Raw genomic sequence first — 23,125 nt, forward strand, 5'->3', positions numbered from 1 at the left:
CTGATTTCTTTCAGGAACGAGTATCGCACACTCCGGCAGGCCGTCATTGATATGGTTCTCGCCACTGAGATGACGAAACACTTTGAACACGTCAACAAATTTGTCAACAGCATCAACAAGCCACTGACTGCACTGGAGGAGAATGGGGTGAGAAACACAAACGCACTCACACTTGCACATAGGCGTTTTGCTGTAGTACTGTAATGGGTAATGAGAATTGTGAAATTTCACAGATATTATTGGTATCAGCTGCTGAGAGGTTGGTATCATGATAAAACTAAACAATACAGGCAGTGAGTGAATGTCATTCATGTTCAATGAGAGTTTGTATTTTGAGGCGACGAGAGACAGAGACTGTTTTCGATGATACAAAGTTAAGTAGAGTTTAACTTTATGCAAAGGAGCTGCGACATTGTGCGGCAACCACCAGTGGAAGTGCAGAGGATGGAGGTCATGTGATACTCTGCCTGATACAGTTGGATACTGCAGTCAAGTACGCCCCCTAGCAACAAACAGTACAGACAGCTGCAGTGATTTTATCTCTGTCTGTGTGAATGCACACACTGTTTCATTGGCAAGGAGGGTTTTATTCAAGGGAACTTTAGAATCTGAATCCCCCCTGCATCAAAGGGGATGCTATAATAGTACAACTCTTTTCTGAATTTCAGTGTTTAGGGTTATTGACCCCATTTAGCCCAGCAGGCATTGTTAGGTGTTCTTCTATTTACTTTTCAAGCCCATCTCTGTAGTCACTGTAACGAGACACAGGTGTTTACGTATCATTAATCACCAGGTGATGGCCCTTAACACATCCTCTCTCCCCAGTGACAGACACATGACCACGTCCCGCTAAACATACCCCCACCGCCGACTCAGACCCGCGCGACATCTGGCCTGTTGGCACAGCTCCATCCACTGGACCGTATCTGGCACCCCCTTTTTAGTGAAATCAGTCAAGGGGCTGGTGACATCAGAAAAATTAGGCACAAACCTTCTGTAATAGCCAGCCAACCCCATAAACTGTCTCACCTCCTTTTTGGACTTGGGATGTGGGCAGGCCGCTAACGCTACAGTTTTATAAATTTGGGGTCGTACCTGCCAATGACCCAAGTGGAAGCCCAGATACCGTACTGTACTTCAACCCATCCAATTGTGCACTTTTTCGGGTTTGCTGTGAGTCCTACCCACCTCACCGACCTCAGCATGGCTCTTAGATTATGCATATGCCTCCAGGTAGGCAGCGGCATATGGAGCGTGTGGCTGGAGGATCTTATCCATTAGGCACTGGAATGTTGCAGGAGTCCAGAATAAACCGAACAGAAGAGTGAAGAATTGGTGTAACTGAACGGTGTGGAAAAGGTAGTTTTTTCTCGGGATAATGGAGTTAAGGGGATCTGCAATATCCCTTAGTTAAATCCAGTGTCGAATAATATTGAGCACCCAACCGATCGAGCAGTTTGTCAATTTGGGGCATTGGGTACGGATCAAAATTAGACACCGCGTTTACTTTCCGGTAATCAACACAGAACCGGACTGACCCGTCACTCTTAGTTACAAGAACTGGGCTGTCCCAATCACTATGCGATTCTTCTATTACCCCCAAATTACTTTTTTCTTATGTTCGGGCAAGCGGTACGGCTGACTACGCACTACCAATCCCAATGTGGTCTCGATATGGTGTTGTGTGAGGTTAGTGTGACCAGGAAGATGAGAGAATATGTCCGCAAACTCGTTTTGCAATTTGGCCACCTCCGTGAGCTGGGACGGTGAGAGGTGGTCTCCACAAGGGACCGGGGTGAATGGGTCGACTTTGAACACCTCCGGACTGAGCTCCACCCTCTCCGGAACTACGTCGCCATGGACACAGGGACCACCTCTCTCCATAAATTAAGGAGGTTGAGGTGGCAAATTTGACATGCTCCTCCTCTATCTGTTCGTTTAACCTCATAATCGAGATCCCTTGCCACTTGTTGAGTAATTCTGAGCTCAATGTGGAGAGTAATACAAGTACTTTGTCTCCCAGTGCAAATTCTTGTAACTGTGTAACCCTTATTATACAGCCGGCTTTGTGTCTCTTGAGAGCAAATTTTATTGTGACAACTGACCCAGTGTGTGTAGCTTTGCTCGAAGATCAAGGACATGCCTCCCACGCCTCCCATATTACTTATACAGGAGCTTGAAGGGGGGAAAACCCAGAGGAGGCTTGTGGGATCTCCCTGACTGCAAATAATATGGGTTTCAGCCATTTGTCCCAATTCCTAATGTCCTCGTGCACATGTGCTTTGGTTGGAGAGGATTTCTTTCAGAATCCCCACCTGGGAGATAATTTTGAAGAGTGCCTCCGCAACACTGCGTGCTGAGATGTTGCGTAAAGGCACTGCCTCTGGATATAGTGTTGCTTAATACACCTGGACTAATTCAAATCAATATCCACGTGCTGACCATTCTAATGGCCCGACGAGGTCCATACCAATTCTTTCGAAGGGGGCCTCGATTAATGGTAATGGCTGCAATGGCGCTCTTGGGGTGGCCGATGGATTCACCAGCTGACATTCACGGCATGCCGCACACCATCTGCGTACATCCCCGTGAATGCCCGGTCAAAAAAAAGTGGGCCATTAAACGCTGTAGTGTTCTTTCTTGCCCTAAGTTCCCGCCATAGGATTGTGGTGGGCCACCTGGAAAAGTGTTTCCCGTCGGCCCCTCGGGACTAATAACGGGGTTGTATTTTCCTGGGTTGGGTCAAGTCAATTTTATTCGTATAGCGCCTTTCACAACACACATCGTTTCAAAACAGCTTTACAGAAGATCAGGCATTAACAGACGATAAAACTGCAATGTCTATAATGTCGATGAATCATCATTGTGTAAGTAGATAAAATATGATTGTTTATCGTGTTTAAAAATAAGCAATTAAATAATAATTGTATTAACCCCAGTGAGCAAGTTGATAGGGACTGTGGCAAGGAACACAAAACTCCATAAGATGTTGATTTAATGGAGAAAAATAACCTTGGGAGAAACCAGACTCACTGTGGGGGCCAGTTCCCCTCTGGCTAACATCATGAATATAATGTAAATATTACTTATGTATAGTTAAAGTCATGGTTTAAAATCATTAAACTAAGTAAGTGTTAAGGGTCAGTATTTAAACATCGATTTTGTTTGAACTGTAAGATTAATGAGCAATGTCTTTGAAGTCCATCCTGGATTAACTGCAGAAGTTCACAAAGATGCAATTGTCCTTTTTAATTGGCTGATGAAGGCTTTTGTTGGCAATTGTTAGTCTATGCATTCCATTTCAGGATCGTAGTCCATCAATAGACCGAGGTGATGCAGGCAGAGATGAGTGAGGTGCATCACAGTTCAACCTGGCCGGTAATTTCGGTGAGGTTCGGTGTGGTCCATCCTAAATCCAAGGTTCAGACAATGGCATATGAAGCATCCCATTTCTTATGGTAGGAGTTGGCATCAGTTCATCCTCTGAAGTGCATCATAATAGACTGAAGTGATGTTTGGCTGGCACCAGCTGCATTTAGTCATCATCATTCTGCGACACGTAGCAGTGGAGTCCAACACGAAGCAGGAATGGTGCTGGATCCAGCCGGTTCTGGTGACCTCAGGATAGGAGTCCCGAGGTTGAGACAGGGAAACAAATAAAAAGATGTAAGCGTAGATGCCATTTAATTTATTGCAGATTTATAAATCATGATCAATGTTTCTGGTTTCTGGTTCCGGCAGACCCAACTAAAGCAGCCTAATTGTGGGTTGGAGGATAAAGTAGGTGTATGCCTGGCTAAATAGATGAGTCTTTAGTCTAGACTTAAACTGAGGGAGTGTGTCTGAATCTCGAACAGTGTTAGGGAGTGTGTCAGGGCGGAGGGCGGGGCCGGGTCGTGATCCTACACACCTGGTCCCGTATTAGGATAATTAAGCCTCTGTGAGGGATAAAGGTCGACTGCAGAGGATCGTGCGGGAGAGAGAGATCGTTTACGGATATGTCCGTCATGTGTGTGTTTATGTTGTCTTTTAAGTTTATCATTAAAATATGATTTATATTGAAAAGCCGGTTCTCGCCTCCTCCTTTCCATTGATCGCTTTACAGAGAGACTATTCCATAGTTTAGGAGCCAAATATGAAAAGGATCTGCCTCCTTTTGTGGATTTTGATATTCTAGGAACTATTAACAGGCCAGAATTTTGTGATCGTGATGAACGTGATGGAATATAACATGGTAGAAGGTCACTTAAGTACTGCGGAGCTAGACCTTTCAAAGCTTTGTACGTAGTTAACTGAATTTTAAAATGAATACGGAATTTAACAGGTAGCCAATGTAACAACGATAAAATGGGGCTAATATGATCATATTTCTTGGTTCTCGTTAGCACTCTGGCTGCTGCATTTTGAACCAATTTAAGTTTATTTATTGATCTTGCTGGACATCTTCCCAGTAATGCATTACAATAATCTAGTCTTGAGGTTATGAACGCATTAATTCGTTTATCGGCATCAGCAACAGAGAGCATGTGCCTTAATTTAGCAATATTTCTTAGGTGGAAGAATGCTGTTCTACAAACATTGGTAATTAGATTTTCAAAGGACAGATTGATATCAAATATAACACCTAAGTTCTTCGCTGTTGAAGATGATGTAACGGTACATCCATCGAGAGTCAAAATATATTGTAGTGGCTTATTTTTAGAGTTTTTTTGGTCCAATAATTACTACCTCTGTTTTGTCAGAATTGAGTAGAAGGAAATTTCGGAAACTTATTCCACGATTCCTGATAATATCTCCCAGGGGAAGCATATACATGGAGAAAAGCAGAGGCCCTAAAACTGATCCCTGTGGCACTGCATACTTGACTTTTGTTTGACTCCTGAATTCATCCTTTACACAGACATAGTGGTAGCGATCTGCTAAATAGGACCTAAACCATGCTAATGCAACTCCACAAATGCCAACATAATTCTCCAGCCTATTCAAGAGAATGTCGTGATCTATCATGTCGAATGCAGCACTAAGATCTAAAGCACTAGAAGAGAAATGCAGCCGCGATCAGATGATAAGCGCAAGTCATTAGTAACTCTGATAAGTGCAGTCTCTGTACTGTGATGATGCCTAAATCCTGACTGAAATTCTTCATATATACTATTTCTCTGTAGAAATTAACATATTTGGTAGGATACTACCTTTTCTAGTATTATTGACATAAATGGAAGATTTGAAATTGGTCTATAATTAGCCAGTTCTCCAGGATCAAGTTGTGGCTTCTTAATAAGCGGTTTGATAACTGCCATTTTAAAGTTTCTTGGGACATGTCCTAAGGATAGCGAGGAGTTAATAATATTAAGAAGAGGTTCTGAAATTACAGGAGATACCTCTTAAGAGCTTAGTTGGTATTGGATCTAACATACATGTTGTGGCTTTTGATGTTTCGATAGGTCATGAAGAGCTAACAAAACTTATGATAGCGAAGGATTGAAGTTGCACATGAGGGAAATTATTCGACACTGTTTTCTGAGGTGCTATGACAGATGATTGCATAATTCCAATTTTATTTCTGATTATTTCAATTTTATCTGTAAAGAAATTCATGAAGTCATTACTCTTGTGCTGCAATGTAATATCTGGTTCTGTTGAGGCTTTATTCCTAACCAATTTAGCCACAGTACTGAATAAACATTTTAGGATTGTTGTGGTTATTTTCTATGAGTTTACTCAAATATGCTGACCTGGCAGCTTTTATTGATTGTCTGTATCTACAGACACTATCCTTCCATGCACCATGAAATACTTCTAATTTTGTATTTTTCCACATGCGCTCCATTTTCGAGCTGCTCTCTTGAGAGCACGAGTGTGATCATTGTACCATGGTGCAGGGCTTATTTCTTTAATTTTGTTTAATCAAAGTGAGGCGACAATATCAAGAGTGCTAGAGAAGACTGAATTTATATTTTTTGTTATTTCATCAAGTTCTTCTGGGCTTTGGTGTTTATTGAGTGTATGAGATAGATCTGGAAGATTATTAGTGAAGCTATTTTTAGTGGTCGAAAGAATAGTTCTATCTGAACGATAGCGTGGTGTAGATTGAGTAACATTAGCTGATTGCAGCATACAAGAAACAAGGTAATGATCCGAGATGTCATCGCTCTGCTGCAGAATTTCTATATTATCAACATCAACTCCATATGACAGAATTAAATCTAGCATATGATTATGGCGATGAGTTGGTCCTGTTACATTTTCTCTGACTCCAAGAGAGTTGAGAATATCAATAAATGCTAATCCCAATGTGTCATTTTCATTATCTATGTGAATGTTGAAGTCACCAACAATTAAATCTCTATCTACAGTAACTACAAGATCTGATAAATTCACCAAGGAAATCAGAATAAGGTCCGGGTGATCTATACATTGTAGCAAGGACAAAAGAAGAGATTTTTTATTTATATCGTATGGTGTCACATTAAGCATTATTAGTTCAAAAGACATTTATATTCTGTCCTCTGAGTAACACCAAAAACTTCGCTGTAAATTGTAGCAACACCTCCTCCTCGACCCTTCAGACGAGGCTCATGTTTATAACAATAACCTGGGGGAGTAGATTCATTTAAACAAATATATTCATCCGGTTTAAGCCAGGTTTCAGTCAAACAGAGTGCATTCAATCTATGATCTGTAATCATTTAATTAACAATTAGTGCTTTGGTAGAAAGAGATCTAATGTTTAGTTGCCCTATTTTTACATGATGTGTATTTTTAATTTGTTTGTTTTGTTCAAATTTGACCTTAATCAAAAAATGCTTTAATGATTTAGTCAGGGTATTGTGTTCTATTCCAATTGTCTATAAATCCTATTTGATTCTTCAGACACCACTTAGACATCCAGCCATTCAGTGACACTAATCTACTATAAACCTCGTCACCACAATGAGCAGGGAGTGGACCAGAGTATAAAACAGTGTCTGACATCGTTTTTGCAAATTCACACACCTCTTTAAAATTATCTTTAGTGATCTCCGACTGGCGAAGCCGGACGTCGTTAATGCCGACATGGATAACAATTTTAGAAAATCTACGTTTAGCATTAGCCAGCACTTGTAAATTTTATTTGATGTCAGACGCTCTGGCCCCCGAATTGCAATTAACAATAGTGGCCTGTGTCCAGTGCCATTGTATAGTGAGAGCGGAAATAGTTGGGTGTCCTGCGTCACTTGATACAACCAGTCCCTAATAATTAAAAAAAATTGATATGTGAGTGCGATGTCAGGCTGAAATTATATAATTTCATCCATATTTTAATTGCCAATTTTATTTGGCTGAACTGTGATTTAATCTCTCTCTCTCTCTCTCTCTCTCTCTCTCTTTCTCTCGAAGGCTAATGGTGATGAGGAGTCAGTGAAGGGCATTCTTTCGGTTCCAGAGAATCGTATTCTTGTGAAGAGGATGTTGATCAAATGTGCAGATATTTCAAACCCCTGCAGGCCACTGCAGCTGTGCATCGAATGGGCTGGACGCATTTCAGAGGAGTATTTCGCACAGGTGCTGCATTTGTGTGTTTATGTGTGTGTATACAGTATGCTTACTAGGCTATAGTTTTCGAACAAATGTATCTCCAGCTAAATCTGACTAAACCTCCCTTTGAGGCCATTGGGGATATCCTCAATTAGAAAAGAAACTTGTAAATGAATTTTTTTTTTTATGTGTGTCTGTTTGTGTAAGCATGTGTATATTTGGTTAATCTCTCTGTTCTCTCTCTCTTGCTTTAGACCGATGAGGAGAAGCAGCAGGGTTTGCCGGTGGTGATGCCCGTGTTTGATCGCAACACCTGCAGTATTCCTAAATCACAGATCTCCTTCATTGATTATTTCATCATGGACATGTTTGACGCATGGGACGGTAAAGAAACACCCGCAAACTATATACTCACATTAAACTTACTATGTACTTTCAGTATATTCACTTTATACTTATGGTGATTGTGTTGTTTGTATAAAATTAAGGAACATCATGAATATTATGGTATTATGGATAGTTAAGCTGATAAAGGACTAGCAGGTTTGTTTTGAGTCTCACTTGTAAGTATGAGAGTTATGTCCAATTTGCTAACAAATCATTCTTCTGAGTTGCTTAATTCCAAGCTTGTAAATTGGTCACAATCAGAGTTGAGAAGTCTGGTTGATTTTATGAATTCGTTATTTCAATGAATCTGTTCAAATCACTGATTCGCCATCAATTCAGTGGTGATTAAAGTCTATGTGGCATTCGAAATGTTTGAAGTTTTAGGAAAAATACATGAAGGTAAATATTGCCGTCTATATATTGTACATTTGGTGTGAAATAAAAATGACAAAATATGCCTTGATTATTTTTTACTTAATTGTTTACTTTGAAACATTTTGAATCTTCTTGGCTGCTGCTTTGGCTTGCGTCTGTTTTGTTGAAATTATGGAATAAATTATGTTTTGTGTTTTGTGTCTCTGCAGCATTTGCTGATCTGCCGAATCTAATGCAACATCTGGACAACAACTTCAAATATTGGAAGAGTCTCGACGAGAGGAAACTACGCAGCCTACGGCCGCCGCCCGAGTAACACACGCGCGCGCACACAGCAAGGACAAGCTTTGTTTATGTGTGAGCGGCTGTCGTCACAAGGGACATGAGATGGTCATGACAGGGCGACAAGCATGTGAAAGACAGATGAGTGTCTCACATTTGGGAAGAAACACTAGCGATCAGCTCTGCACCTGTCTAACTTTCTACTGTCTGTCTGCTTTCAGTTCTTCACATGTACACACACACACACACACACACGTATACATATGCGTGTAGAGCAACAGAAACACGTCTGCAGAGCTCTATTTATTTTGTTTCTTGTTTTCTATAATAAAATAATGATGAGAATCATGTTAACTAATAAATACAATTAAAAAGAAATATAAAACGCCAAAGTGAGTAACATAAATAATAATCTTATCTTATCACCTGTAGTTAATATCTGCAGAGAGGAAACATAAATGTTTTTATTTTCTTATTGAATGATGCCATTTGAATCTTCCTGTGTGTGTGTGTGTGTGTGTGTGTGTGTGTGTGTGTGTGTGTGTGTGTGTGTGTGTGTGTGTGTGTGTGTGTGTGAGTGAGTGATGCATTGCTCAGAGCCACCGTGAGACGCTCTGCTACCTGCGATAACACTGTTCACCGCATGGCAGTAATCTGTGAAAATATTCAAACTTGAAGGATTTTCCTGCAGAGATTTTTTTTTTTTATGTGGCCTATCTACTGATGACTGCTGCCTTATTTTATACGCTCTATTTATACAGCTCCAGCGTGCTGCTCACCTGCGACAGACACCTGCAGTTTTTAACACACTCATGTTATATGAAGTAAATCTCAATATTTTTATAGCTAATACATTTTACACTGGAACGCTGTACAGCAGAACCACCTGTGTGAAACGGATCATAATTTCATCCATGTATTGACATGTGGAATATCATCAGTTTATGTGTCTGCAGCGGAACGCATCTCGTTACGAGTTCTGATGTTATTGGATCTTTGGTTCACAAAATGACATGCGACTTGAAAGCTGCGACACAAACGCTGCAGAAGAGAAGTGGAATCTCTGTCTCTCCATCAGGGTTTTTTGTTTTTGTTTATTCAGATTAATTCTGTATGTCAGCACAGAGTTCATGAGTCAATGTGACACGGATAAAGCTGCCTTGGATTATGTTTGTGAAGCAGCTCACAGGTTTTACTCATGACCTCGATCATAAAGCTCAATATATGACAACACGTGTGTGCTTCATTTATTATACAAATAGTTCTCAGATTTGAATGAAACTTCAGCATGTCTTCGTCAAGGATACAGAGGTCATGTATGTTTTTTTTTTATCACTGTAAACCATTGATTTATCTTAAAAAAAAAAAAAAAGGAAACCTTTGTGTCTGGACTGGATAATTTTCATCACTTTGAAGAGATTCACCCAGCCAGCCTCTAATATTAAAAAAAGCGTGTTCCCACTCATTTAGATGTGTTTCTTAAACTTGTGTTATTTGTACCACTCAGAGTCCATTGTCTGCGATGGACATCAGCTGTTGCTTGTATTTGTATTTCTAAACCATAAGCCTGATTTTCTCTCAAGCTTCTGTCAGAGAACAGAAAACTTGTCACATATTGAATTTAATTTTTACAAATGTCATTAAAGTTTCAAGCAGCATTCTGAAGTGTTTCACTCAGGTCAGCTGCTGCTGTGTATTCTTAAGTTGTAGACAGTCCTACGCTACACTCTAAAAATGTCTTCAAGGGTTCTTTACAGTTTCTGGGTTCTTTGAAGCAGCAGAATATACAGAACTTTACCAGGTTCTCCCGTTACATCAAACTGTAGAACCCTTTTTGGTTTCTACACCATAAACCCTAATGTTGTAATTATTGGAAAAATCAAGTTGTCTTAATTAAACATTACTTATTTATCTCAAAAGCTATAGACTTAAGGTTTTAAATGTTACTAACTCAAATGCTTGAGTACAAAAGGAGACAGGGAATGCCCATAATCCCTTGCACTTTATTTCATTATGGTTCCTTGGTCAAAGGGAATTATGGAGGCATTGAAAAAGTTTTCCTTAAGAATTCATAGAGGTTTTAGCTCTATTTTGTTGCAAAAAGTCAATTTGTGTGATGACATCTTTAGGGACATCAGTGTCCCCTTTGGTCAAGTTGGACACTGTTAGCTCTATTTCACTTTGTGCATGTGCAACTGAAGCATATCATTCAGGTGGAGAATTCAGTTTATGTAATGTCTAACCTAGTATCGTTTATAGTATTCTTTATTTGAGCTGTTGTTATTGTATGATCTTAATTTGAGTCAAGTCAACTAAAATTATTGAGTAGAAGCAACAATATTTAAAAAGAAAATTAAGTCTACTTGCTTCTAATTGCCTTAACTTAAATAGTTAAGTTAATTCTTTATGAACACCAAGTTAAGTGAACTCTGTTAGACAAGTTTTGGAGATGCCATTACTCAATTCAACTGAGGGAATGAGTTTACTCAATCAATTGAGTAAAGTCAGCTTATTAGGGTTTTCAGCGTATTAAAACCTTTACTTTGAAGAGTGACAAGTAAACAAAGCCTCCTGTTATACTATCAATGCAGGTTTGGTCCAACAAGATCATCCTCATTGGTCAGGTGAGTTTGTGAAGCTATGTGAAGTGTTGCTTATGAGGTGGGCTGATTGAGTTGGCATTAAGAATACTTGTACTTCAATATCTCTTTTCACCTGAACTGATTGAGGATACTGAACAGGACAGCAGGTACTCAAGACATATCATACATTCAGTCATAATAACATAATTACCCTGCATCCCTCCACCTATGAACACAGTATTTCATATGAAATTCAACATAAGCGGTAAACAATTTGCGTCTTTAAAAAAATATCATGTCTTCGAATTGCATGCTAATTATCGCATACTGTATTCCAAGTGTTCACTTTTTAATAATTCAATAGCCTATGTTTTTTATTTGTAGTAGTATAAATTATATTATGGCTTACTTTAGGCACTTACAATGGATGTGAATGGGGGCCCATTTTTGAATGTTAAAGTACTACATTTTTATTGATTAATGAACATAACAAAATAAATAAACAACATATAGGCCTATACACTGAATCAACATTTATGCATGTGTGGATCTGATTCAATTTATTTGTGAACCAACATTCTATTTGTTAATCTCTTTCCATTTCCATCTCCATAAAAATTCCACCGACTCTGCCGAGAAGTGAATCTGAATCGCGCTTTGTCTCCGTGTTTCACGCGATTGCTGTTCGCTGCAAACTTTCATGTGCACGAGCGCGTGAACAAAACTTGACAGAGAAAGATGATTGAGCAGCATCGTGGTACCAATTAAGCCTGATTGTTTACAGGCCTTGATATCTGTAAATACGAATCCAATCTGTCCCGCTGTAGAGAGTATTTTCAGTTAAAACACAAATGTACAGCCTGAATGCAGATTTAAAAACGTCCGTCAAATCACATGTCCTTTTACAAGCAAATCTGACGTCGTTTCTGGTATATTGGTCATATACAGTAGGCGGCGCTGCGCACAAGATAGCGCCACTGAACAAGCGTGAAAGAAGAGACGTGACTTCCGGTGGAGGCCTCAGCGCGAGAGTGGTGTTTGTGTTTGTGGATCGATGGTCAAACTATCAGTTTTAATTAATAAAATTGAGTTGAATGTTAATATTTTGATTTTAATCTCAAGTTTTAAGCGCATGAAGCTTTAACAAGCGCAGATGGCGTCCGAATCACAGTAAGTATTTGTTTGTGTTTATGTTTCAGCATTAACTGCGCAAACTTCAGTGTGATTGTCTGTTATAAACCCTTACAAAACTACTTTGGTGGTACCGTGGTAGTGATCAGACGGTCGTACCAATATTCTCTATCTCTCGCTCTCTCTCTCTCTATAGAATATGTTTATGGTATTAAGTGGTTACCACATTCCAGTTCTCGGATATTTACTGCTCATACCATGGTTGTTCGGTACTGTTAATAAAACACCGGTTCATTTGACATGTTTGCGGTATTATAGTGGATGTTGGAGGGCATGAAGACAGACTCTGTGAGTTTTAGAGTTCTGTTGATACTCGCCTCCTACAGTAAACACACGTGTGATTAGAACAGGCGGCGAGCTTTCAGTGTTCTGCTGCCTACAAACACCACACACACTATATTTACAGACCTATGAAGTTATATTAGCGAGGACCAGTGGTCTGCATTCTAACAATGTTTATTTATTATACTATTAGCCTAACCCTCACACAATCCTCAGTAGATTTAAAGCAGGACATGAGATGGCTGAATATTTGAGCCTTTTCAATATTGAGGTAGTGCTCCCAAGTTGCAATATATATATATATATATATATATATATATATATATATATATATATATATATATATATATATATATATAAATAACATGTTTCACTATATAAGTGATGACATTTTGGCCCTCAAGTGTTGCCAGACTTGTTCTAGTACAAACATGTCATATTTTCATGCAGTCACTTCACTTGTGATATTGATGTTTTCTGCAGGTGTGTGAGCAGTAGGTGGGATCAGGCCAAACCCCGAGCGGCTGTCCTGCAGGGTGTTGTGGGGAGCGAGGCCCAGGCTGCTCATGTAGCGCCAGCATCAGGTGCAGCAGTGGCTCACAGCACCAGCTCAGTGGCCACCCCTGATGTGCCAGAGCCTCTGCAGGGTGGCGTGGAGCTTGCCGCTGCGATGGCGGCGAAAATTAATGCCATGCTGATGGCTAAAGGCAAACTGAAACCACTTCAGCCACTGCCCAGTAAAGTACTGACCATTTCACACGAACGCATGCATGATGCTTCACTGCCATTCTCTATGCTCACATGTGTTTTTGTTTTTTTTTGTGTGCGTGCGTACAGGCTCGGTCCACTCCTGTTGCTCCTGTCAGCACTGATGAGGTCATCGTTGCTGAAGTCGACATAAATGATGTGCCGCTCAACTGCAGAAATCTGCTCACCAAAGGCAAAACTCAAGAAGAGGTGTGATATCCCACCTGGCATCATTAGCTGCAGTGTGACAATTTGAGTGCGTGAGCTCACTCTGTAAACTTGTGTTCATTCACATGTTCTCATTGTGTTGTAGATTCGTCTGTTCAGTGGCGCAGTCATTTCAACTAAAGGACTTTACATGAGTGATGCAGAGAAGAGTAACAGCGCAGCCCCGTATGTATCTGTACAATAAGTCCTTTGTGTGTGTGTGTGTGTGTGTGTGTGTGTGTGTGCGCGTGCGCGCGCGCGCGCACGCACAAGAGCTATCTAACTCTGTCTCTGTGTGTAGAGCGCGGTCGCTGTATCTGCATGTGCAGGGACGCAGTCAGGAGGAAGTCAACAGTAAGTACACTGTTCTGTCTGTTGTTGAGCAGAGTTGTGCTGTTGCTTTCCTAAGTGATCGGACTTTAGATTTTCACCTGGTGGAAAGAAGTCACAGACTTAAAAGAAAGACCAAAGCCATATCTAGTGACTAGAATATCATAGGCTGTGTTTACATTTAATGCTCCGATCTTTTGACCGTATTCAATTTATATTGTCCCACCTGTTGACATTCATTGAAGACATGACATGTATCTGATTATCTGTGTTTACATAAATCTCTCGCCCAAACTTGAATGATTCCATTACTGATCGCTTTCACTTATGAGCGCCACTGTTCACCCTCTGGTTTTGAATGGCATTGTGCTATTACATATTTTCTCACTCTACTCAATTCAAAATAAAAACTGTTAGTTTCTCTTATACATGGGTATATATTTCATATTTAAAGGGCTTGAGTGCTGGAAAGTATAGATTTTTGGGATTTGTATTAATTTGCACTGGGTGTTACCAGGGGTTATTTTTACAGACCATTTTATAGTAGGTAAAACGCATTGTAATTTTTACTGCCGTGGGAAGCTCTGGAAATAATTATATTACCCCATATAAAACTAGTTCCATCTGAATGGGGCTAGAGGTCAGGATTGGTGGGACCAAGTCCACATGTTTGATGACCGGGAGTGGGGACAAATTTCTGCCTCAAGAGAAACTTTGAGTTTTGTGCAAGTGCCTACAGGCACATCCGAATCATAAGGACATGCAGTTAAGAAAAGCCAAGGGAAATCAAATATGCTTGTTTAGATGTAGGTTAGATGTCCAGATATCGGATATGTATCTGTTTTAAAACAACATTTTGAAGGTGGCTCAGATCGGATGCAAAAAAAAATCAGATACCATGTTGATTTTTGTGTTTGCATGTGTGCAGCAATATCTGATCTGTGTCAGATGCAATTACAAAATCTGATTTTTTTGTGACCGTGTAAACACAGCCATAGAAACTCTTGGTTGACTCTTTTCAGTTGAGCCAGTCACCCTAGCATCCACATAGCAATGCCCTGGCAACTGGCACATCATAACATTTAATGGCAGTTGGCACATCATAACATTTAATGGCAGTTTTTTTTATTATTTTTTTTAACAGAAAATTACATTAATTTAGTTATTAGTTAAGCTTTGTAGTGTTTAGGACATTTGAGATTTCACTATGGGCAAGAGAAACTGGTGGGATCAATGTGTTGTATTAAATAGATTCTTAGAAATAAAACGCAATGAATTAGTTGTAATTTATCATGAAGCATGTGGTCAGGACAAGATGTTTGAGTGAAGGTGAACTGGAAGTTGTTTTCTGTCATCAGAGGCCGTGGCGAGAATAAAAGAGCTGATCTGTGAGGATGTTCTGCGCTCCTCGGATGGTCTGCAGCCTCCAGTGATGCCCACCGTTCCAGTGTACCGACACCCTCCCACAGCTGCCGCATCCCTCCCACCGAATACACGACCCCCAAACACGCCCACCATACCTGCTCACAAACCACCCCCTCCACACTCAGGGGTATGTACGTGTGTGTGTGTGGATGTTAATGAAGACCGATGTGTGTGTGTGTGTGTGTGTGTGTGTGTGTGTGTGTGTGATTTTATTAATGTGTGTGTGGAGGTAAAGGCAGGTCTGTTTTGCATGTGTGTGGAAAGGAAAGTGGCATGTCTGGTGTGTGTGGAGGTAAAGAAGGAAGATCTGTTGAGTTTACAGTCTCTGCTGATACACACCTCCTACAGTAAAAGCAGACAGAACAACTCCATATTGTGTCAAAAACACACCTGGAGTTCACTGCACCTGCTAACACATCATGCACCCACTACAAGTCATAGGTTTAGTCACTCCTACTTATTACTATTTTCCACATTTTGGATAAATGGTAAACTCATCAGAACTATTTAGGAAGACAAATGGAAGTATGGGAATTATGTAGTGACTTAAAAAGCTTGTTTGTTTGGATTACAGCTCTATACACTCTGGGCATTCACTCCAGCCACTTTAACACATTTTGATTTAAGAATTTCATATGCAGGTGCACAGATTCAGTCGTGTGTCCAAACATTTTACTGTAAGTAAGAATCTCGCACATACACAGTTTGTATAGAGTATGTGAGTTGCTTTAGTGACCGTCTTTTAGATTCATCTTACTGGAGTTTCAAGGTGTATTCATTAAGCTGTTAAATTTCAGAAGATTACTTCAAATGACTTGTGTTCATGTCAGTCACTGTGTTTACTACAGCAGCCGCTCCGCTCTGACTCAAGAATATACTAGTGTGCAGGGCTCTGTTCCAGTGTGCAGGGCTCTGTTCCAGTGTGCAGGGCACATGGAGTTAAATGAAAAGCCTCATGTAAACGCTCTCACTGCAATCTGTCTGGGTTAAAAGTTCAGCTCCCCTGATCTTTGTTGATGTCAGATGAGGCATTTACATTACAAATGGAAGCAGGAAGTGACATTCATAATTTTGCTGTCCATCCTCTGCAAACTTATCGTCAGGGTGTGAGGTGTGATGTCATCGGCTGTAGTGAATGACTGTGGCATCTTATTGGTTGCAGAGTTTTGTGCACACTAAGATATTTGTAGGACTGGACCAATCGAATCCGTCCTTTAATGTGAATGAGCGTGTGGAGGGGCCATCGGGCTCGTACCTGCAGCACATTCAGTCTGAGACGAGTGCACGTGTCTTCCTCAGAGGCAAAGGGTCAGGATACATCGAGCAGGCATCGCGTCGGGAGTCCTTTGAGCCGCTCTATCTATACATCAGGTAAAGCTCCTCTGCACAAATGTCACTGCTGCTCTTTTATACACTGCTTTTCCATTTTACCATGCTTCTGATGTGGCTCGTCTATTGCAGCCACCCAAATGCAGCAGGACTCGACGCAGCGAAGAAACTGTGTGAAAATCTACTTCAGACGGTGAGCGTGCGCCCAAGTATGTGAACATGTTGAAATTAAGCCAATTATGATTGATTTAAATTTTATGTTGTGTTTAGGTGCGTGCAGATCACACTCGGTTGACATATCCAGCCACTGGTTCCACTACAGGTGTGTGTGTGTGTTCAGTCGGACATCATTCCTCATGATGTTTCCTCAAAAGAAAAGACTGTTTTCATCTTCAGAAATCAGCTTTGTTTTCCATTAGATCTGCTGGTCTCAAAGAGCCACTGCGGTAATGACTGACACACTTTAAAAAAACAATTGCAAGTGGTTGATGAATGAAACCATTTTTTTATTTTTCGCTGAAATACTACAAGCAAGTGCCGCAACTGTTTAGTTAACTTACTCCTTAATATCTTACAGTTATGGGACTGTATTCACAAAGAACTTTATCTTACCACTAGGAGTTCTCCAAGGAGTTCCTAACTAAGAGTTTTTGCTTGAAAGCTATTCACAGAACTGCTAGGAGCAAGTTTTACTTAGGAAATCTTAAGATAAGACTGAGGTGGAGTTGACCTTGTTGCTATACATGCAATGAAAATCGGCCAAAGTGATTGGTAGACAGAGAAGCACAATTTGTCAGCAAATTCTTCATAGACAGGCAGCGGGATATATATGTAATTTTTATTTCTCCTCTGTTTTTTTCCCCCACAAATTTGCCCAGAAAATGTTTTTTTCGGTTGATGAATATTTATTCATCCGGTGTTGGTGCAGTAAAATAAGCTTGCATCCCATCTATTGTACCAACTACACTGTGTAGCCCTGCGATGGCCATGAATGCCGCCTTATTTCTCTGAAGCGAGCACTCATCCACTGAAAACATACACTATGAATTGTCTGATGTGGGGTCTGGAGAGGGCAAACATAGTTTGATAGATGATTCTGCTGACTGATAACAGAAATTCCCTAATGTATTCATGCAACAGTTTTTGCCTGTGGCCAGAGCGCACAAGAGTTGTCAAAACTGGGAGGCCTGGGTAGCTCAGTGAGTATTGACGCTGACTGCCACCCAGGCCCGGACTGGCCATCGGGAGCACCGGGACAATTCCCGCTGGCCTGGCGACTAAGTTTGCCTGCTGCCAGCCAGCGTGTTTTTTTTTTTTTTTAATTATTATTATTTTATATTACTACCTTTTACCAGTGATCATTTTTTAATTCGTCATTCAATAAAATTATTAATAACAATAAAACAATTTAAATCATGAATCTGTTAGTCTTGACTGGCAAGGCTACGATTCGACTTTACGCCTCAGACAAACGGTTAAACAGAAAATGCGAGCAGCACCCGATGATGGAGAGAAAACGGCCAGGTGGAGCAGAGAGGGAAAGGACAAAAAATAGAAAGCACTCCAAGAAGATGCAGCAAAATGTTGCAAAATGACTGACCTGTTCCGGGCTTCAAGTGCAGGTCAGTTTCATCTGTAAATACTGTACTACTTTCTTCGTTAACTTCGTATTGAACTGCTAGCAAATGTAAGCGGTAGCGCCCGTCTAACGTTACATTCGTGGAGAAATCAAAACAAATGAGTGCACACAGAAAACTCACAGAAGAAATGTACTGAGGTAAAAATTCTAATTGTTTTTTTTTTATTTATAACATATGATTTAGTTTAACATAACACAACTAAGGGAGCTGTTTTGCTGAATATTATCACGATTGAAAATGTTACATTAAATTTATTGTTCAATAAACAAGTAGCGTAGTTAATATTTATTAAGTTACTTACATTTTAGACACAAACCATATTAACTGTTTTTGTTCTATTTCACCGACTAAAATAGTTCCAAAGGAAAGCTACAGCAGCGCTGTGTTTTTTTTACTGAATGATTCAGCGTTTTGAACGAATCTTTTGTATGAATGACTCCCTAAATAAGACTGTCACTTGCCGCCACCTATTGGCGGTTTAGTTTAATGTTTAAGTATTTATATACACTTATGAGTGAGAAGTAGAGAGGTAGAAACAGCTTTGGACTTCTAGAGTAAATGCTTGTATGTACGTTATGTGCAGACCCATTTGATATTAGGACTGCTTTACTTCTAGGTTGGTTGTTTGTTTTTATGTTATGGTCATACTGTGAAATAAATGTAATTTAGGGGGGAAAAAAACAAGGTTGTCCGTGTTTCTAAATTTTATTTGGGTGCATAGGATGGCCTGGATGGGTGTAGGATTTCCCGGCCTGAAATTGTGTCCCAGTATGGCCCTGCTGCCACCCCTGGAGTCGCGAGTTCGAATCCAGGGCATGCTGAGTGACATTGACCCGGTTGCTAGTGAGGGTAGAGTCACATGGGGTAACCTTCTCGTGGTCTCTATTATGCAGTTCTCGCTCTTGGTGGGTTGCTCGGATGATGCGGAGAATAGCGTGAAGCCTCCACACACGTCTCCGCGGTAATTCGCTTATCAAGACACGTGGTAATATGCGAAGATTGACTGTCTTAGACGCGGAGGCAACTGAGATTCGTTCTCCGCCACCTGGATTGAGGCGAGTCACTACACCCTCATAAGGACTTGGAGCGCTTTGTGAATTGGTCATTCCAAATTGGGTAGAAAAGGGGAGAAAAAAAAATGCAAATGGATGTCAGCCTCTATCTCTGGTGTTATTTGGTTGTTTCGGTTTGTGGGAGAGGTAACTGCATCCAACTTTGCAATAATAAAAACACCCTCTCGTTTCAGACGATATATTTTTTTTCAAGGTTGAGGTCATAATATTGTAAAACATTGTTTTTAATGTGGATTGATGACAGTAGGCATGCTTTGGATCATTTGTGAGTCACTCTTGGGGATTTAGAAGTCCTTGAGGACTTCTAAGCTGTCGTGGGTTTAAAAGCTACTTTTCCGCGTTAGGAGTTACTTTTAGCCTTAGTGAATACGGGTCCTGGATAGACTGACACACAACTAGATCACTACTTTTTATAATCATCATATTGTAAGCACCCAGAATTCAGTTGTTGTTTTACTGCACAAGTACTCAAATGACTTTATTGACCATGTCCTTTTTAAAATTGATTTATTTACAAATATCTTATGAGTGATTTTGTTGCTATGAATTTTATTGGATGCACTGAATTCAATTGATATAGATGTTAGTGTTTTTAAAATTAGTAGTGGAACTTGTAAACCGACTGTGGTGCTCTGTTTGTTTGTTTGTGAGGTTATGTAGTACTGTAGTCAGTTACATAATTCGCCTGAAGGGTTCTCATCTATTCAACTGAGTTCCACCTCTGCTGTCTTCTCATTGGTCCAGTGTTTGTTAACTTATATTAGATGTTTTGTTTTGCAGTTTACCCAACACACGGATACTCTGCTAATAACAGCTACAGCAGCCAGTCTTGGTTCAGTTACCCATCCAACGGTTACACAAGCACTTACCCACCATTCCCTTCTGCCAGTGGATACTGGAACAACTCCAGTGGACACTGGAACAACTCCAGTGGACTGACTGGCCAATCACAGCTGACCAGCAGTCCGGTGCAGTACCCTGTGTGCTCACATCAACCAAACTCTTTCCTGAAGCAGGTGAGAACACTTGCGCACACAACTGACCACAACACACACCCACTTACACACTGATGCACAGGTGGCTATGCCAGAATTCACACCTGCTTTTAATAAAAGATTGTGTCTGTGTCAGGATGACGACGTAGTGTCAGATGGCACTGATAGCAGCCCAAGTCCTCTTCTAAAAAGTGTTGCTTTGGACAGCCAGAAGCAGGAAACACTGGTGTGTGAGATGACACAAAGTTCTACATATTTCACATGTTGTAGTATTCCAAATGGTTTAGTTCTTTATGCTCCATTTTTAACAAATGTACCCTGTTTAAGTCATTATGCATATTAAAGACTCTTGTGTCTGTGTAGGATGAGGCGTCTGCAGATGTTGCAGTAAATGTAGCAGAGGGCCGCATCTGCTCTGAGAGGTGACTTAATTCTTCACCAGTTTCTGCACATTTGTGCTGCATTTAATTATTGTTTTCTGCATTATGTGCATAGACACTTTAAATGCAGAAAGTTGTCTCATTTGAGTAACTGCTGATGATGACAAGCACTGATGTTGTGTAGACGTCTTTTGTGTGCATTTCTTTTGTAATGGGAGTCTAGAAATCGTATGGGACAGTTATGAACTTTGACACACTGATCTGAACATTCATTGAATTCATTTGTGTTACTGAGTTCAGGCTGGGTTGGCGTTAGTTAAAGTTGGACTGGTTTAAGGGGTGTGAGTAATGCTAGGTGTTTTTTGTTTGTTCAGTACACTGATGCCTCCACCAGTAGCTCCAATCATCAGAAAGAGACCTGCAGAAGAAACCAACAGACCCCTCACACACACAGGTGCGCACACAAATATAAAGTTAATTTCCATGTTCTCCCAGTCATGATTTTTCTAACCCCTAACACTAAACTCTTTGCATTTTGAAATGTAAGACATTTTAATGACTTTCTGAAGCTGCAGTAGTGTCATTTGGTGTTGTACCTATGATGCACTGATTGACAAGAACACACTGTGATCTATACAGAGGAGGAACATCTGGTGAAGATGGTAAAGCTTCCAGAAGTTTCCAGCAGCTCCTCTGGACTTGTTCCATATGGAGGTGATTCATCAGATGAGGAAGAGGAGCGCACTCGCTTCGCCAATAAGAACGCGCTCTAAACACACGCGCACACATACTCTAAACATACGCACGCTACTCACCTGCACACATCTGTGCAGGAAACAGGAAGGACTTTTATGGCATAAAATGTCTGTCAGTGTTTGACAGAAATGATGTGTGACTGATGTGAAACTGTTCCTATGGAATAAAACGACAAACCACAGACCATCTTTGTCATTTATTCAGATTTATTGCTTGAACACAACCATTCGTGTAAAGCTAAATTGGCTGAACAATGACTAGAAAATGACAAGTATATTTTATTCTACGATCTCAAGCTCTTTAGAAGGGTGTGTTGTGTCATCAGTGATGGAAGTTGGTGTTCCAGTGCAGAGCGTCATGGCTCTGGGGTTGTTCAGCGCAAAACACTGGTGAACAAAATACACCGTGACATCTGAATGTGTAGAGTTGCTGCTGAAGTGCTGCGTTATAGAACTAGAGACTTCCACGAGTGTAATCCAGAAACGCATCGATCCGCAGCGGCTGCACAATGATATGTATGTCTGGGGTCCAACCATTGATCAATAACTCCTATTTACACTGCTGTTCAAAACTTTGGGGGTCACTTGACTGAAATGTTTCTCTTGAGCTTAAAAACCTTTTGATCTGAAGGTGTATTAAATGTTTCGAATGATTTTTGTAGACAAATATAATTGTGCCAACATAATAATTGATTTCATTACTAATCTATGCATTTAAAAAATGCAGTTGGACCAAACAAAAAAGAAATAAGTGCCCAGCATAGATGGGAACTCCTTAAATACTGTTTAAAAAGCATCCAATGGTGATTTCTCAAGAAGGTATTTAAGAAAATGCCAAAAGTTAATTCCTGCAAATTCTAAGGAAACTGTGACTTCTTTATAAATGTATGTTATATTTTAGCATCTTCAGTCACAACATACACTATATGGACAAAAGTATTGACCACAAATCTTAATCATTGAATTCAGGTGTATAAAATCAAGCACCTATCCATGCAGTCTGCCTTTACAAACCTTTGGGAAGAATGGGTCATTCTGAAGATCTCACTGAATCGGAGCATGGTACTGTAATAAGATTCCACTGTTGCAACACGTCAGGTCGTGAAATTTCTTCCCTCCTAGATATACCCGAACAACTGTAAGTGGTACTATTGCAAAATGGAAGCGTTTAGGAACTACAGCAACTCAGCCGTGAAATGGCAGACCACGCAGTTACAGAGCGGGGTTGCTGAGGTGCGTAAAAGTCGCCAACACTCCGTTGACTCAATAACTGCAGAGTTCCAAAACCTCCAGCATTAACATCGGCACAAAAACTGCGTCAGGAGCTCCATAGCATGGGTGGAAGGGGAGTGACTAATCACGCTTCTCTATCTGGTAGTCTGATGGACGAGACTGGGTTTGGCGAATGCCAGGAGAACGTTTTCTACCTGACTGCATTTTGCCAACTGTAAAGTTTGGTGGAGGAGGGATAATGCTATGGGGTTGTTTTTCTAGGTTTTGGCCTAGGCCCCTTAGTTCCACTGAAGGGAAATGTTAATGCCTCAGCTTTCCAAGACATTTTGGAAAATTCTAAGCTTCCAACTTTGTGGAACAGTTTGGGGAAAGCCAACAGCATGACTGTGCCCCA

The 23,125-nt window shown here is 40.5% G+C and overlaps 2 protein-coding genes across 2 annotated transcripts in view; both read left to right on the forward strand.

Moving 5' to 3' along the window:
* LOC127622639 (high affinity cAMP-specific and IBMX-insensitive 3',5'-cyclic phosphodiesterase 8A-like) overlaps positions 1-10,224 on the forward strand; it is a 73,452-nt gene extending 63,228 nt beyond the window's left edge. Inside the window, exons 19-22 of the mRNA XM_052096654.1 lie at positions 15-147; positions 7,381-7,545; positions 7,773-7,902; positions 8,490-10,224. Of these exons, the coding sequence (XP_051952614.1) occupies positions 15-147; positions 7,381-7,545; positions 7,773-7,902; positions 8,490-8,596 (535 nt within the window). The 3' untranslated portion in view covers positions 8,597-10,224. The remainder of the gene's footprint in view (positions 1-14; positions 148-7,380; positions 7,546-7,772; positions 7,903-8,489) is intronic.
* A 1,908-nt stretch (positions 10,225-12,132) lies between these two features.
* LOC127622641 (KH homology domain-containing protein 4-like) lies at positions 12,133-21,677 on the forward strand. The gene is made up of 14 exons (XM_052096657.1): positions 12,133-12,314; positions 13,101-13,359; positions 13,455-13,574; positions 13,678-13,757; positions 13,873-13,925; positions 15,260-15,453; positions 16,489-16,697; positions 16,788-16,848; positions 16,926-16,977; positions 20,149-20,384; positions 20,500-20,589; positions 20,727-20,785; positions 21,118-21,197; positions 21,383-21,677. Exons 1-14 carry the CDS (start codon positions 12,298-12,300, stop codon positions 21,514-21,516), a joined length of 1,644 nt encoding a protein of 547 aa, XP_051952617.1. The 5' UTR covers positions 12,133-12,297; the 3' UTR covers positions 21,517-21,677.
* Positions 21,678-23,125: the final 1,448 nt, after the last annotated feature.

This window comes from Xyrauchen texanus, chromosome 29 (assembly GCF_025860055.1).
Source record: "Xyrauchen texanus isolate HMW12.3.18 chromosome 29, RBS_HiC_50CHRs, whole genome shotgun sequence".
NCBI lineage: Eukaryota > Metazoa > Chordata > Actinopteri > Cypriniformes > Catostomidae > Xyrauchen > Xyrauchen texanus.